The 14,116-nt window shown below is 44.2% G+C and overlaps 2 protein-coding genes across 2 annotated transcripts in view; both read left to right on the forward strand.

The window, feature by feature from the left end:
- Window positions 1–14,116, forward strand: part of HOXA3 (homeobox A3) — a 125,215-nt gene that overhangs the window by 25,406 nt on the left and 85,693 nt on the right. The gene's annotated exons all lie outside the window — the stretch shown is intronic.
- On the forward strand, window positions 2,938–8,581 carry HOXA10 (homeobox A10). Its single transcript, XM_060782027.2, has 2 exons — window positions 2,938–4,395; window positions 6,723–8,581. Exons 1-2 carry the CDS (start codon window positions 3,420–3,422, stop codon window positions 6,995–6,997), a joined length of 1,251 nt encoding a protein of 416 aa, XP_060638010.2. The 5' UTR covers window positions 2,938–3,419; the 3' UTR covers window positions 6,998–8,581.

Consider the following 14,116-nt stretch of genomic DNA (forward strand, 5'->3'; position numbering starts at 1 on the left):
ATATATCTCATTTATTGCATTCATTCTAGCCTCTGTATGCCTCGCTTTCCAGTTCTCCCTCTGCTTTGTTTTAAAGGCCTTTCCAGAAGGATCTATAAATTCGCATTTTATTTAGCCTGGGGGCGATTTCGTAGACTTTTAGAGCGACCTTCTTGCCTCCGTTTTTTCGCCTCAGCCCAAGAATATTTATTTATTTAAACGGACATACATTTGTAAGTGTTTGTTGCATACAGTGCAATATTTTCCAGCTATTCCTTTTCCTTAATAATTTCCCAGATAATATCACAGTCTTCAATTTGAATAGTAGATACAAAGGCATCATAGGCTCTTCAATTAGTATCGGCTTCCCCCAAGAATATCGTCCAGACGGTTGTTCTTGTAACTGCTGCTAATGCTTTTCAATCATGTTTTTAAAAAAAATGTCTCTCATTTCGAGTTGACTTGCTAAATATAAAAATATCCCACCGAAGAGACTTTGGGCTCTATCTGATTCTTGTTCAGGCAGGCCGCTGGGGCGAGGGGCCCCTTTTGTGGGCGGTAACCCCAATTTCCTTATATTTAAATCTGTATTTATCACGCTAAGCCTACTGATAATAGGGTTTTCTATGTCCTCGCCCATAGAAGGGCTCCTTATATGGTATTCATTTTCGTGGAAGCGATATGGGCCTCGAAGGAATCTGATAAGAGCTTGTTCTCCACACATTAACACATTGTAAGGTAAGTCGAGCTGAGGAAGTACACACAGTGTTACCAGAGTGGGGAGAGAGGAAAAGAGAAAGATTTCCACAGGCTGCTGAAACTTGATTTCCATCTGGTTGGATCTAATGTTAAATTCAGTTAGACGCCCAAAGGTTGAACCAATCTTGGGATAGGAATCTTGGCTGGCAGTGGAGGGAGTGAGGAGGCAATAGGCGGGGAGTTTGTGGGCCTGTTTATGTCTAGGGTGGGGTGGGCCTTTCCGTAAAGATTTTATGGAGGCCATGCCAAGTTGCAGCAACTCCTGCCAGTCTTCTCAACTTCCGACAGCCGGAGAGCTGCTCTGTTTTAATATCCCTGGGATGGAGGTGTGTGTCTGTTGGGAAAACCCCCCAAATTTTCCTCCTTGATGTCTTCTGCACACCTCAAAAGACCAGGGTGTATTTAAAGCAGGAGGGGAATTTTCTCTTCAAAAGCAAACAAAAGCAAAAATAAAAAAAACAAGGAGCTACACCAGGAATGGGCAAGCTTGGGCCTTCCAGGAGCTTTGGACTTCAACTCCCACCATTCCTAACAGCCTCAGGCCCCTTCCTTTTCCCCCTCAGCCGCTTAAGCGAGGGGGTGGGAGGTCCAATGGTTGGAGTTGGTGGGAATGGTGGGAGTTGAAGTCCAAAGCTCCTGGAAGGCCCAAGTTTGCCCATTCCTAGTGTAGACCCATGCAATCAAACTATGCAGTTCAAAAAGGGAGGGAAACGGGAGCTTTGATTCCTTCGATCTCTCTGCATCTCTCCTCTTTGTTTCATTGCTATCACTTCTGCCGAAATTGCATATCGTCTAGCAGTTTTTTTAAAATTAAAAATATTTAATAGATGGGAAGAGCTTGCCAATAAATTGGAAGGGGTCAAATAAAAATATTTTAAAATCTGCAGATTCCCACATCCCTTCCAATCCAATAGCTGGGGAGAGAAAACAAGGTCACCCTAGTTAGATTCTCCTTTTTCTATCCTCCATTATTATGTTATTTATTTATATTTATTTTATTGGTCGTATCAGAAGCGAACCAAGGGTACCACTGTAATGTATTTCAAAAACACAAAGTTTTTAGACCAAAAGTCCTTTGACTTTTGGCCACTTAGACTGACTCTGGTGTTGCTATAAGAAGGTCCTCCATTGTGCATGTGGCAAGGTTCAGACTGCATTGCAATAGCTCGTCTGTGGTTTGCTCTTCTCCACACTCGTATGTCTATTATTGTGTAATAGATTCCAATTCTTGCTTTGAGCTAAATAGATATTGCAGATTTAGCTCACTTCCTGATTGATTCGGGAGCACATAGACGGTTTATCTGGGGGGGGGGGGGGTTATGAGGGCAGCCGTCCCTCCTAAAACTGGAATCCCAGCGATTTCCCTGGAAGAAATCCCCTTTCCCGCCTTGCAGGGGAAGCCTTGGCCCTACTCTGATGGAACTGGTATGCTAAACCAGCCCCAGGATTGAGGATGATCTTCATTACAGTAGCTGACATCTTGAGGAGCCTGTGGTGGACTTTATGATGTCCGTAAACCTTGGCTGCTGGGGAGAAGGTCAGGTTTGGTTTGGAACTTCCCAGTACCCCATCAGGCATAATCACCACTCCATCATCCTTCTAACAGGAAAGCAGGGAGGCATGGAAATCTCCTGCCGCCTCGCCCGTCAATACTGGGGCTTGGTTGCATTATTAATCTCATCTCTCTGCAAAGAGATGGCGAAAGAGCTGCTGTTGGGGCTTCTGGGATATGTTGCGGCTGGGAGGGGCCGAAGGAGGAACGGAGATGTTAAAAGGGTCGCTTACAGATCCCTTGATAAGTCCCAACACATCATAATAACCCTACTGTTCCTTTACCGTTTTTCTATTAGGACATCTATATAAATAAAAATGTAATGTTCGTTTGTGGGATTGATATAACTCAAAAACCACTGGATGAATTGACACCAAATTTGGACACAATACACCTCTCAGGCCAACAAATGACCATCACTCCTAAAAACACTGAAAAACACAGTGGAAGAGACTTAAAAGCCAAAAAAATAAATAATAAATTACAATGCATGTGCAAAACCACATATATACACACATATATATACACATTTATACACACACAAAACACATATACACAGACTGGGCCAAAGCAACGCGTGGCAGGGATGGCTATTATTATCATATTAGCATATATGCTACATTATATTTAATATTAAGGGGGGGGGGGAAACCAGGCAAGTGGGTTGCTATGAATTTTCCGAGTTGTATGGCTTGTGAGGTCCCAACATCTGAGGATGTCTGCCATAGATGTAGGCGAAACGTCAGGAGACAATGCTTCTGGAACATGGCCAGACAGCCCGGAAAACTCACAGCAACCCAGTGATTCCGGCCATAGAAGTCTTCTACAACCAGGCAAATGGTTTTCTATTGTTTTTCTCCCTCCCAGGCTCCCCACCCCATATGCATAACCCCCCACCCTCGTTTGCAACATTGATTTTACTCTCTCTCACGCATATAAATATATAAATCTACCTATCTATCTATATATATCTCTCAAGGAAATTCAGAAGTGGACCGGAGGAGCCGCTGAGTGCCTACGAAACCAAACGGGGAGGGGTTGTGAGCCAGGGCCGGGTTTCCATTGGCTGCGGGCCCTTGCCGAGGCGCGGGGGTATCTCGAATCCTATCCAGCATGTTTTGCACAAGAAATGTCAGCCAGAAAGGGCTATCTGCTCTCCTCGCCCAATTATCCCGCGGCCATGGCGTGCTCCTCGGAGAGCCCCGTTGCCAGCTCCTTCCTGGTGGACTCCTTGATCAGCTCGGCTTCGGGCAGAAGGGACGGCGGAGGAGGAGGAGGAGGTGGAGAAGAAGGAGGAGGAGGAGGCGGTGATGGAGGAGGCGGAGGCGGCGGCGGGGGCAACGGCGGCTACTATCCCAACAACAGCGGCGTCTACCTGCCTCAGGGCTCCGAGCTGCCCTACGGCTTGCAGAGCTACGGTCTTTTCCCGATCCTGAACAAGCGCCAAGAAGGCCCTCCCCCCAGCATGGCCCCAGCATCCCACCAATATATGCCGGGCATGGACGCCTGGCATGATGGCCCCAGGTCCTGCCGCCTGGAAGAGCCCCAAAGTCCGCAGGCCACCTCTTGCGCCTTCGCACCCAGCATCAAGGAGGAGAGCTCCTACTGCCTCTACGACTCGGACAAGGGCCCCAAGGAGGCGGCGGCCACCGACCTGACCACCTTCCCGAGGCTCAACTCCGAGGTCTGCGCCATGAACAACGTGGGCGCCGCTGGGGTGCCCGTGCCAGGCTACTTCCGCCTGTCCCAAGCCTATGGCGCCGCCAAGAGCACCAACAGCACTTCCTCCTCCTCCTCTTCCTCATCCACCTGCAGCAGCGGCTACAACAGCAACCACCACCACCACCCACACCAGCACCATCGCCAAATGGTTGCCGAGTCCCCGTTCGCCTCGCAGCCCCCAGGGCGCTTTGAGAGCCCTCCGGTATTGCCTCCTTCGCTGTCAGTCCCGGATCAAGGCAGAAAAGAAGGCGAAGAGCCCTCCCCGCCCAGCACTTTGGCTTGCGTTTCCCAAAGTGGGGAGGAAGAAGGCTCCTCGGCTGCAGAAGAACTCTCCCCGGCGCCCTCCGAGAGCAACAAGCCCTCCCCAGAGAAAGGGGTCTTAGGTGAGCGAGAGAGAACCAATGCCCGAAACGCCACCCCTCCCAAGAGATAGGAAAGTGAAGATAGCAGAGACCCCACAACTAAAGCATCCAGTTTGCAGAGTAGATGGTTTCAGTTGACCCACTCAAGCCCCTATTTATATTTGGGCACTAAGATGTAAAAGAAATTGAGTTGTCGAAGGCTTTCATGGCCGGAATCACTGGGTTGCTGTGAGTTTTCTGGGCTGTATGGCCCGGAAAAGGTATTATTTTTCAGTTGCTGTGGTTGATCTTGAAGGGCACGCTCTGGAGTTTCTAACCCAGTCAAAGGCTGGAAGCACAAAGGCAGAGTTGTAAAAAGATGGAGAAGGAAAGAGGGTGAGAGGACAGTGATGGAGAAGTGCCCGAAGAGATAACAGAGATGTTTGTAGAGCGTCCAAAGTAAGCATGAGGCCAGCGCCAATAAATAAACCCATTAACAGGCTAAGTTCTAGTTTACGATCCTGGATGGCTTAAAAAGGCAGAGGAGGGAGGGAGCTGGGTTGAAATTCTCCTTCTGTGAATGACTGATCAAATTGACGTTCCTCGCAGCTTAACCAGGCGGGTGTAACTTAAGGGCCATGGGAAGGAAGGAAAGAACCAGGTGCTAAAGGAACGACAGGGTCCCCGTTCAGGAACCCATTCTTTCCATGAGCCGCCCAAGAGCTATTGCCTCCTCGCAGTTCCAAGAGGGATCTAGTGGAAGATTGTGTGTGTTCACGCACATAAGGAAATTTTTCCTGCCTTACACAATATTTTTATTTTATAGTGCAGCAAATCTTGCCTTATCCCATCTTCCTCCCTCCCCTCACCAGTCATAGACTTTACAAACTACTTAATTGACACCCTCTTACTAATAAATCATCACCTATTGTCTTAATTTAATTAATAATAGTAATATAGTAATTTATTTAAAATCTCAGTCGATCTGAGGGTGGTTTTTATTTGTTTACTTTCGCACATATAGCTGATAAAGGGTTTCCCTATAACCTCGAACAAAGTCTCTTTTATTTCTCCTTTCTCTAATCTTACTTCCATTATTAATTCTTCATCTGCAGCTATGGCTCATACCATAGCTATCCCTCTGCCTGCCTTGCCTATGTATAGTACACGACAAAAACTGTAGATATACATTTCAATTTGGGCTTTTAAAAATAGGTCTCTGTATGGCTTTATTTTTCCTTTGCCTCTGTGTGTGCCTCAATAAATTGCCACATTCCTTAATGTTACCAATATGCAGAGGGGAAAAACAGACAAACTGAGCTTAATTCTATAGATGTTAATTTGACCCTTTGCTTGAAAGGGGTTTGCCTTCCAAGTTAAGTCGTGTTTACGGAACTGCAGTCCCAGCTGTAGATAACATCTGGGCAGAAACACTTACTAAAGGGAGAGACCAAGTCTAGATATGGTATTTCACTTATTATTACCAATAATAATAATAATAATAATAATAATAATAATTTATTATTATTAATTTATTTAGTATTAATAATTTATTTGGTATCTTCTATATAAATAAAAATAAATTTTTCGTTTGTGGGATTAACATAACTCAGAAACCACTGGACTAATTGACACCAAATTTGGACACAATATACCTATCAGACTATCACTCATAAAAACACTGAAAAACACAGGAGAGGGGATTTAAAAAGCCAAAACCCAAAAAATTCATTACAACACATGTGCAAAACAACATTTATACACATATACACAAATATATATGCACACATATACACACAAAAACACATATACACAAACTGGGCCACAACGTGTGGCAGGGGACGGCTAGTTAATAATAAACTGTTTGTTTATTATTTATTACTATTATTTTTATTAATAATTATTTATTTAGTATTAATGCAATTTTTTATTTTTTATTTTTATTATTTATTATTAATAATTTAGTATTAATAACACCGTGTTTGTTTATTATTTATTATTATTTATTATTATTATTTATTATTCACAAGCCACCCAGCTTTTTGACTTGAAACAAGCGTTTCGAGACCACAAGGCCAGGTTGGAAGCATTTGGGGCCGCCACTGTCAAAGGCACGGATGTGTATTGGTGTCAACTGCAAAAGCAGGCCGCCTTTTCAGACGAGCAGGAGGAAACCAAAGTCAGTAGTATGTTCATAACCTTTCCTTGCCTTTGGAGGGCACAGCTGAAGAGAGCAATCTTCACAGGAGGATTTCTGGCGCCCAGAGACGCCCTTATCGGATACTCCTCACAATAGTCGCCCATTCGGGGGTCCTGCGTGCCCTTCTGTTCCGCTGGTAACGACCCTTTCCTTCCTTTCTCAAAACTAGGCAGCTCCAAAGGGGAGCAGGCAGCCAACTGGCTGACGGCGAAGAGTGGCCGCAAGAAGCGCTGCCCTTATACCAAGCACCAGACGCTGGAGCTGGAGAAGGAGTTCCTCTTCAACATGTACCTGACTCGCGAGCGTCGCCTAGAGATCAGCCGCTCCGTCCACCTCACGGACAGACAGGTCAAAATCTGGTTTCAGAATCGCCGGATGAAACTCAAGAAAATGAACCGAGAGAACCGGATTCGGGAGCTCACAGCCAACTTCAATTTCTCCTGATGGACCTTCCGAGGCAGGCAGGCAGGCGCGCCTGGATGGCCTGAGCCCCAGGACCATGTCCCGCCCCAAACCTTCCCCGGGCAGGCTCGAAAGCTGCTAGCACCCCATGGATTTGAACGTCGCGATCACATTCCCAGCCTCTCCATTGCCTGCTCGTGACAGATTATGATGATCATTCTTATTTGGTCGGGATAAAGCCATAAAACGGTGCGCGCACACACCCACCAGGCCATTTCCCCGCGCCTCCTGCCCTCCTCCTTCGCTCGGATTTTTTTCAGATGTCCATTGGTCGTTCAGAAAAGTGAGCCAAGCTTATATGGTGGCATAGTCCACCGCCTTCTGTGTTGTGTCTCACATACATACTGGTCGGGGCGGTATCACAACAGACTGCGTCTTTTCTTCCGCCATTTCGATGTGGCCACAGTCCATGCCTAATAGGGATGCTTCTGGTTTGAGTTTTTGCTTCCCTTCGTCTCCTCTTTGGTGCAAAAATATCCAGAAGCCGCGCAAAGCAAACAAACAAACAGCCTGGTTGTCACTTGGGGTCAAGACTGTGTGTGTCCTTTGTCTATGTGTTTGTCTCACCTCTCTTAAAATGAATATAACAGTTTTCAGAGTGTTGTCGAAGGCTTTTATGGCCGGAATCACTGGGTTGTTGTGTGTCTATAGATGCAGGGCTGTATGGAGGCCATGTTCCAGAAGCATTCTCTCCTGACTTTTCGCCTGCATCTATAGATCTATAGATGCAGGCGAAACGTCAGGAGATAATGCTTCTGGAACATGGCCATACAGCCCGGAAAACACACAACAATCCAGTTTTCAGAGTAGAGGAGGGGGAGGCAGTGTAGGATTAAGATTTCTGTTTTCCTCACCCTGTTTGAAAGATAGGAAAGGTTTTGTGTCCACTGCTGGATAAATCACTACAGAACCTGGCTGTAAGGAATGACTTGATGGTTCATTTTGTTTTGGATACCTTGGGTATTCTCTAGGTATCATTGAAAAGCATATTATTGTGTTGTCGAAGGCTTTCATGGCTGGAATCACTGGGTTGCTGTAAGTTTTTCGGGCTGTATGGCCATGTTCCAGCCCAAAAAACTTGCAGCAACCCAAGCACATTATTAGCAAACTTACAGCAACCCAAGCACATTATTAGCAAAAGAAAGAAAGGAACAACAAAATAACCCTCCCCACTTTTGGAGGAAAAATAATAGTTCCGTTGCTCAGTTCATCCAAAGGATAAAGCCTATCCTTCTATGTATAGTACTCCTTGGAATGGTTTCCTGATTGTATGAAAGAGAGAAGGTGATGTCGTATTTCTTTGATACTGTGAAGTTACATGCATTGCGAAGGTCAAGCGTATAGTGCAAAAGGAAGAAATAATAATAATAATAATAATAATAATAATAATAATCTATGAATACAGATGTGTATAAATTTCTATTAATATTATTAATAATAATATTATTAAAATGCCAACACGGATGGAAACAAAGTCTTCTTGTCATGATCCAAAATGTTAAGTTCTTGTCCTTATTTTCTAAACGAATAAATTGAAATGGTCATGGAGTGGAAAAGAAAACACAACAGAGGCGCTTCTTATGTTTTCTTGGAAGGAGATTTTTTAAAAAAAAATTGAATGAATTTTCACCACCATCTTGGAGGGGAAAAAAATCCCCAAACCTCGTTTTGTGGCTTGTTTATTTCTCAGGGTCCTACTTTTAGATCTCCAAGAACTTTTACAACAGGGGCATAGTTTGCCCGACGCCCCCCTGCAATTACTTGAGGAATCTATTTAAATATTACCTAGACGGTCGTAATGTGTCTGGGTCCTCTAGCAATGGTGCTCTAAGGTTTGTCGGCTTTTGTTCCGTTTTATGACTTGCTAGTATATCTGGATTGTTGCTGCCTTAGACGAGGGGGTTCAGCTCAGTGAGGAACTCCCTGGGCAGAGCAAGCCTGGAGCTATTTTTTCCCCAATGTAACAGAAGATCTGCTTGTGTATGTTGAGTTTGTAACAAAATATAACTTCTTCTAACCTGCTGCTTGAATTCAGAAGATCAGTATACAATATCCTGGTCTGAAGTGGTGAGCAATTTCCCCCCTCCAAGACAAAAGGAGACCACGATGGCTCAAAAGCAATCTGAAAAGGTGAGCAGACTTGAATCTGAAGCTCCCTCTCCGCCATGTTTATGTATTTCTCTTCTATTTGGTGGCAAGCAGAAATGTGTTTATCAAGGGGAGGGGGGAATCCAGACAAAGGCAAGTGGGTTAGGGAGGAGATGGGGGGTAGGGAACAGTCTCGAGGGCCCAAATGGCCACTCCTGTTTTCTTTTCATCTTCTTTCTCCCCCTCAGACCAGAAATAGACTTTGAACCCCAGCTCCTTGATAGTCTTTCTGTTATTTTACCACTTTGCCCTTCAAAAGGCCTATTTGCCTCACTCTTTCTGTCCTTTTGCTTTCAACCCTTCCAAGACGTTTCTTTTTTTCCTCTCCCCTTCTGATCTGTTTAGAAATTTCTCCTTTTTTATATAAAGGCGCGTTTAGAAACAAAGGAATGGAGAGAGATGGCGACTTGCAATGGGCGAGGAGGAGGGAGAACAAGGAGAATTATGATCACGGTGTTGTGTTTTTTTTATTTCTAATTCTCTCCTTTTGGGTTGGGTTTGTTCCCCTCTCCCCTTTCCTCCTTCCCCCCTTTCTCCCCCCCCCTCTTAGTGGGACCCCTTTGGCTTAAGGAAAGCGACTATGGGGAGTCGTTTTAATGAGGAGTCTAAGAACTGGTCGGTGATTTAGGTAGTTTCATGTTGTTGGGGCTATGGCTCTCTCTTTCTCGACAGCACGAAACTGCCTTCATTACTTCAGTTTCTAATCATCGGGTCTAAATCAGGACCATAACCCCGCCTGGCAACACTGAAGAAATGGGGGCGGGAGGGGGGTGGGATAAGGGAACCCCACAATTGCTCCTCTGGAGGGGCGTCAAGTTCCAAAGCCATTGTTTTGACTTCTGTAGGCACTGGGTTTCAAATTCCCTCCTTTCTAGACTGGCTTTGTTAGAGTCGCCACATTTCATATTTTCCAGCTTTGAATAAGAGACAAAAGTGGAGAGTTTTCAAGAAAAAAAAATGGAAGAGACTTCTAGGTTTAGACAGTTTTTATACAGATTTCCTTCAAGGTCAGGAGCGCTTTTCAGTAGCAGGGGAATGATCTTTCCTTTCCTTGTTTAGTCGATGACTTTCATGGACGCAGGAATCACAGGGATGTTGTGAGTTTTCCGGCCTGTATGGAAACAAAGGATTCCCCCAGGCAGGAAGAAGCCAAACCTTGAAACTGATAAACCATTAAATGCTAATCAGGGTGGCCAACTGAAATATTCACACCTACCTCAAACAGACAAGAGCTCTTTCTCCTACCCTGGACATTCCACAGATATATAAACCCAATTTGCCTAGTTTCCAACAGGCCTCACAGCCTCTGAGGATGCCTGCCATAGATGTAGGCGAAACGTCAGGAGAGAATGCTTCTGGAGCATGGTCATACAGTCCAGAAAAATCACAACAACCCATCTCCTTTTCTTCTTGCAGGGTCTTTTTCTTTCCTGCTGCTTGTCTGGATTGTCATAGCAATCTTTACCTTTGTCTTGCCCTGCCATTTTCCTTCCTTTCCTTCCTGCTTTCTAACCCTCAGCCGGGAGAGAAAGCAAAGGAATCTGGGAGCCATCTCCAGCTCGGATTGCGAGCCGCTGCTTCGTTCTCATTATATTTTATTGGGCTATATTGTGTCTGAGGAGAAGGAGGGAGGGAGGGGAGAGGAGGGTAAGCCAGCCAAACACACCCACCCGCCTCGGTCGCCTGGTTTCCAGCGGTGGCAAGGCAGCCCTTTTTCTTGCTTCTTCCCTCCTCTACCTCTCCAAGGCACACATATCCTCCAACGCAACTCCGAGGCCTCTGTAGGAAGGGATTAAGACGGGGCCCTTGCGAGAAAGGAGGGGAAAAGAAGGCGGGAAAACAAGGCCAGGATTTCCCCGTCGCTCGCCCACAAGGCCTCGGTTACGATCATTATTGTCCACGGCGGCAGCAAAGGCAGGAACCGCAGCTGCGAGGCGGAGAGGGAGAGAGAGAGAGAAGCGAAGGCGCTGCAGAGCCTTGTTTACGCCGGAGACGTGCGTTGTTTACCGTTCGTGCAAATGAACAAGACCTCTCCGGGGATCTAGGGCGGGGAGGATGTGGGGATATCCGCCGTGGGGTCTGCTTTCGGCCTTTTCTGGGAAGAGGGGAAAGGAGGGAGCAGCAGATTCGCACGCCTTTTCGCCAGTCTGTTTGGAAACTTGGAGGCTTTGTTAGGATTGTAAATGCAACGAGTGGGTTGTGTATATGTGCAGTTGTATACTGGGAACCAAGCCCGGGACACCCAGAAATGTCGAGCTTTTCGGTTGGAATGCGGATGCCTGTGGCTGGAACTACACTTTCCAGACAAAGCAGTTTGAGTGGCGTTATATGGCCAATGTAGACCCTCATCAGGCAGTCTGAAGTGCATTGAACTAATGTATTGTCGAGGGTTTTCATGGCCGGAATCACTGGATTGTTGTGTGTTTTCTGGGCTGTATGGCCCACAATCTCACAACCTCTGAGGGTGCCTGCCATAGATGCAGGTGAAACGTCAGGAGAGAATGCTTCTGCAACATTGCCATACAGCCCGGAAAACACAAAAATATGCATTGAACTACGTTATGTGCGTCTACACTGCCCATAAGTATGCACTTCTAATATAACCCCAGCCAGTGTTTGTAAACTCAGGCGTCAAAAGCTCGATTTTAAATGTAAAGGGCTTTCTTAAATACATAAATATATAGGCTCGCCAATAAAACTCAAGTTTAGGTATACAGGCTCCTAGTATTGGGTGTTTACTCCATTGTGGAGCTGAAACAAATATGTATTTCTTTGTTTGGAAAAATACCATTGAAGTCCTTCATAATTTGCATAGCATATCCTTTGGCTCAGGGTTTCTCCAGATTTCAGTGGCTATATGTGTGTGTGTGTGTGAATTATATATATATATATATAAATAAATTTCAGTGGCTCTCTCTCTATATATATAAACACACACACACACATTTCAGTGGCTATATATATATATATATATATAATAACAAGAACGCCTGTATCTATGTGTGTTAAGGAAACATTTCATAGGCATTGGCTTACCGGTGAGGCCGAATTCAGAGAAGAATATAGCTCGAAAATTATTACTGTAATTTAAACGTGAATGAAAATTTTCCAGTGATAGCTCTAGCAGAAAATTCAAAGAAAATAGTTAAGGCTAAGAAATGTAAAACTCTTGGGTGTGACAGTATAAAACCCGTAAGGCTGCTAATTTTGCATACTTAGCAAGAAGGCCCACTAAAGTTGGTGGGTCTGATATATAAATATATATATATATACACACACACACACACTTTCTCTCTATCTCTCAACATATATATATATATATATATATATATATATATATATAATACACACACTCAATAGTGTACATATATATACATATATACATATATACACACATAGTATTGAGTGTGTGTATATGTAGATGTGTATATGTATGTTTATATGTGTATATGTATTGTCCTTCATGCACACTTACTCAATAGTATATTTTTACACACACACACACATATGAGAGCTGTGAAGGACTATTGGAGTCTGTTGAAATTGATATAATATTATACAAACCGGAAGGAAATAAGGCTGTTTAAAAGTCACCAACAACCGGAAATACGCTTACTTATTACTTGGGAGTCCCTAATATTTGTATTTATGGGCAAGGGGCGATATCTGGTAGCCGCTGCCTTAAGATAAGACCAGAAATGTATTCACTTGAGGTGAAAATATATTTATTTAAGTGAAAATGAAGCTTAACTGTAGACCCGCGTTTCTTCTGTTTCCATGCTGTGTCTGTCCTTACATGAAAATTAATCAAGTTGGAAATATACAAGTCCCTTTGGAAATAACATTTCTGCATAGGAGAAAGAAACACGCAGATTATTTATTATCTCTATAATTCCAACCCAACTTTTCTCCCCTCTAGATACTTGAACTGTCTTTGTTCAGGAGTACAGAGAGATTATTGTGTTATTCTGATGTAGTCAATCGAGCCTGATTCTCCCTAATCAGAAATGAAAATCTGCTGCCATTTCCGAAACACGAAATGCAATAAAGAAAACATGGGAGGAATCCTGCTGTTAAGATTATTTTCTCTCCTTCAAGGAGGAAGGAAGTTCTGTGAACATATTTCACAACAGCTGACTCTCGATTTTAAACAAAAAATGACGCAAGGCTTCCCCTCTTTCCAGGAAAGACACAAACCCATAACACGATACATGTGCTTGTTGTATTTTTGTTGCCGCTATCTCTATGCAGACACAAATAGTTCCAATTATCTCACGAAAGTAACTATAGTAGCTACTCAAGTCTTCTGGGAAACGTTATTTTGCGTGTGTAGGTAGGGGAGATTATTATCAGCAACTCCTGAGCCCTTTTATTTCTGATCAGATAATTACTTTGTGTAATCTTCAATATTCTGGTATTTTTAAGAATGGAGAAGTGTCTATTCCGTTTCTCTCATTCGAGATTGGCCTCTTGGAGCACAAGGAGGAAAGACATTAATGTAGACTAATGAAAAACATGCGCTTTGCACCAGGAATATTCACACACGAATCTAATTAACACACGATTCTCTTACTATTAGACAGCCTCTAGACTGAATAACGCCGCTGTTTGAGACTAAAAACAAAAGAACCCTTTTCTTCCTCACCCCACTCTTGAGCTCCGTTTGTGATTCCCAAAAGCAACAGCTAAAGAAGAAAAGAGAAAATAATAATAATAGAAAGGACAAAAATAAAACCACAGGAATCCACCGAGAAGACAAAGCCTTCAAATGTCACAGCCACTGAGTATTTCCCCCATTACTTTAATTCACAACACTGGCCTTGATCGGAGGGCCATATCCTTTTATTGTTGTTGTTGTTGTGATTCTGGGGGTAGAGAGACTATAACCCTCCGCCTCGTCCCCATATTGCTCCCAGAAGCCCCATAGAAAGTGCCAGGGAAACAATAAGTATT

The sequence above is a fragment of the Anolis sagrei genome, chromosome 6 (assembly GCF_037176765.1).
Source record: "Anolis sagrei isolate rAnoSag1 chromosome 6, rAnoSag1.mat, whole genome shotgun sequence".
Taxonomy (NCBI): Eukaryota; Metazoa; Chordata; class Lepidosauria; order Squamata; family Dactyloidae; genus Anolis; species Anolis sagrei.

Bases quoted from the DNA above. Each gene is read 5' to 3' on its own strand.
- HOXA10 (XM_060782027.2), top strand. From the start codon at position 3,420: ATGTCAGCCAGAAAGGGCTATCTGCTCTCCTCGCCCAATTATCCCGCG. The intron at 4,396-6,722 runs GTGAGCGAGAGA...TCTCAAAACTAG, and splicing joins CCCAGAGAAAGGGGTCTTAG to GCAGCTCCAAAGGGGAGCAG.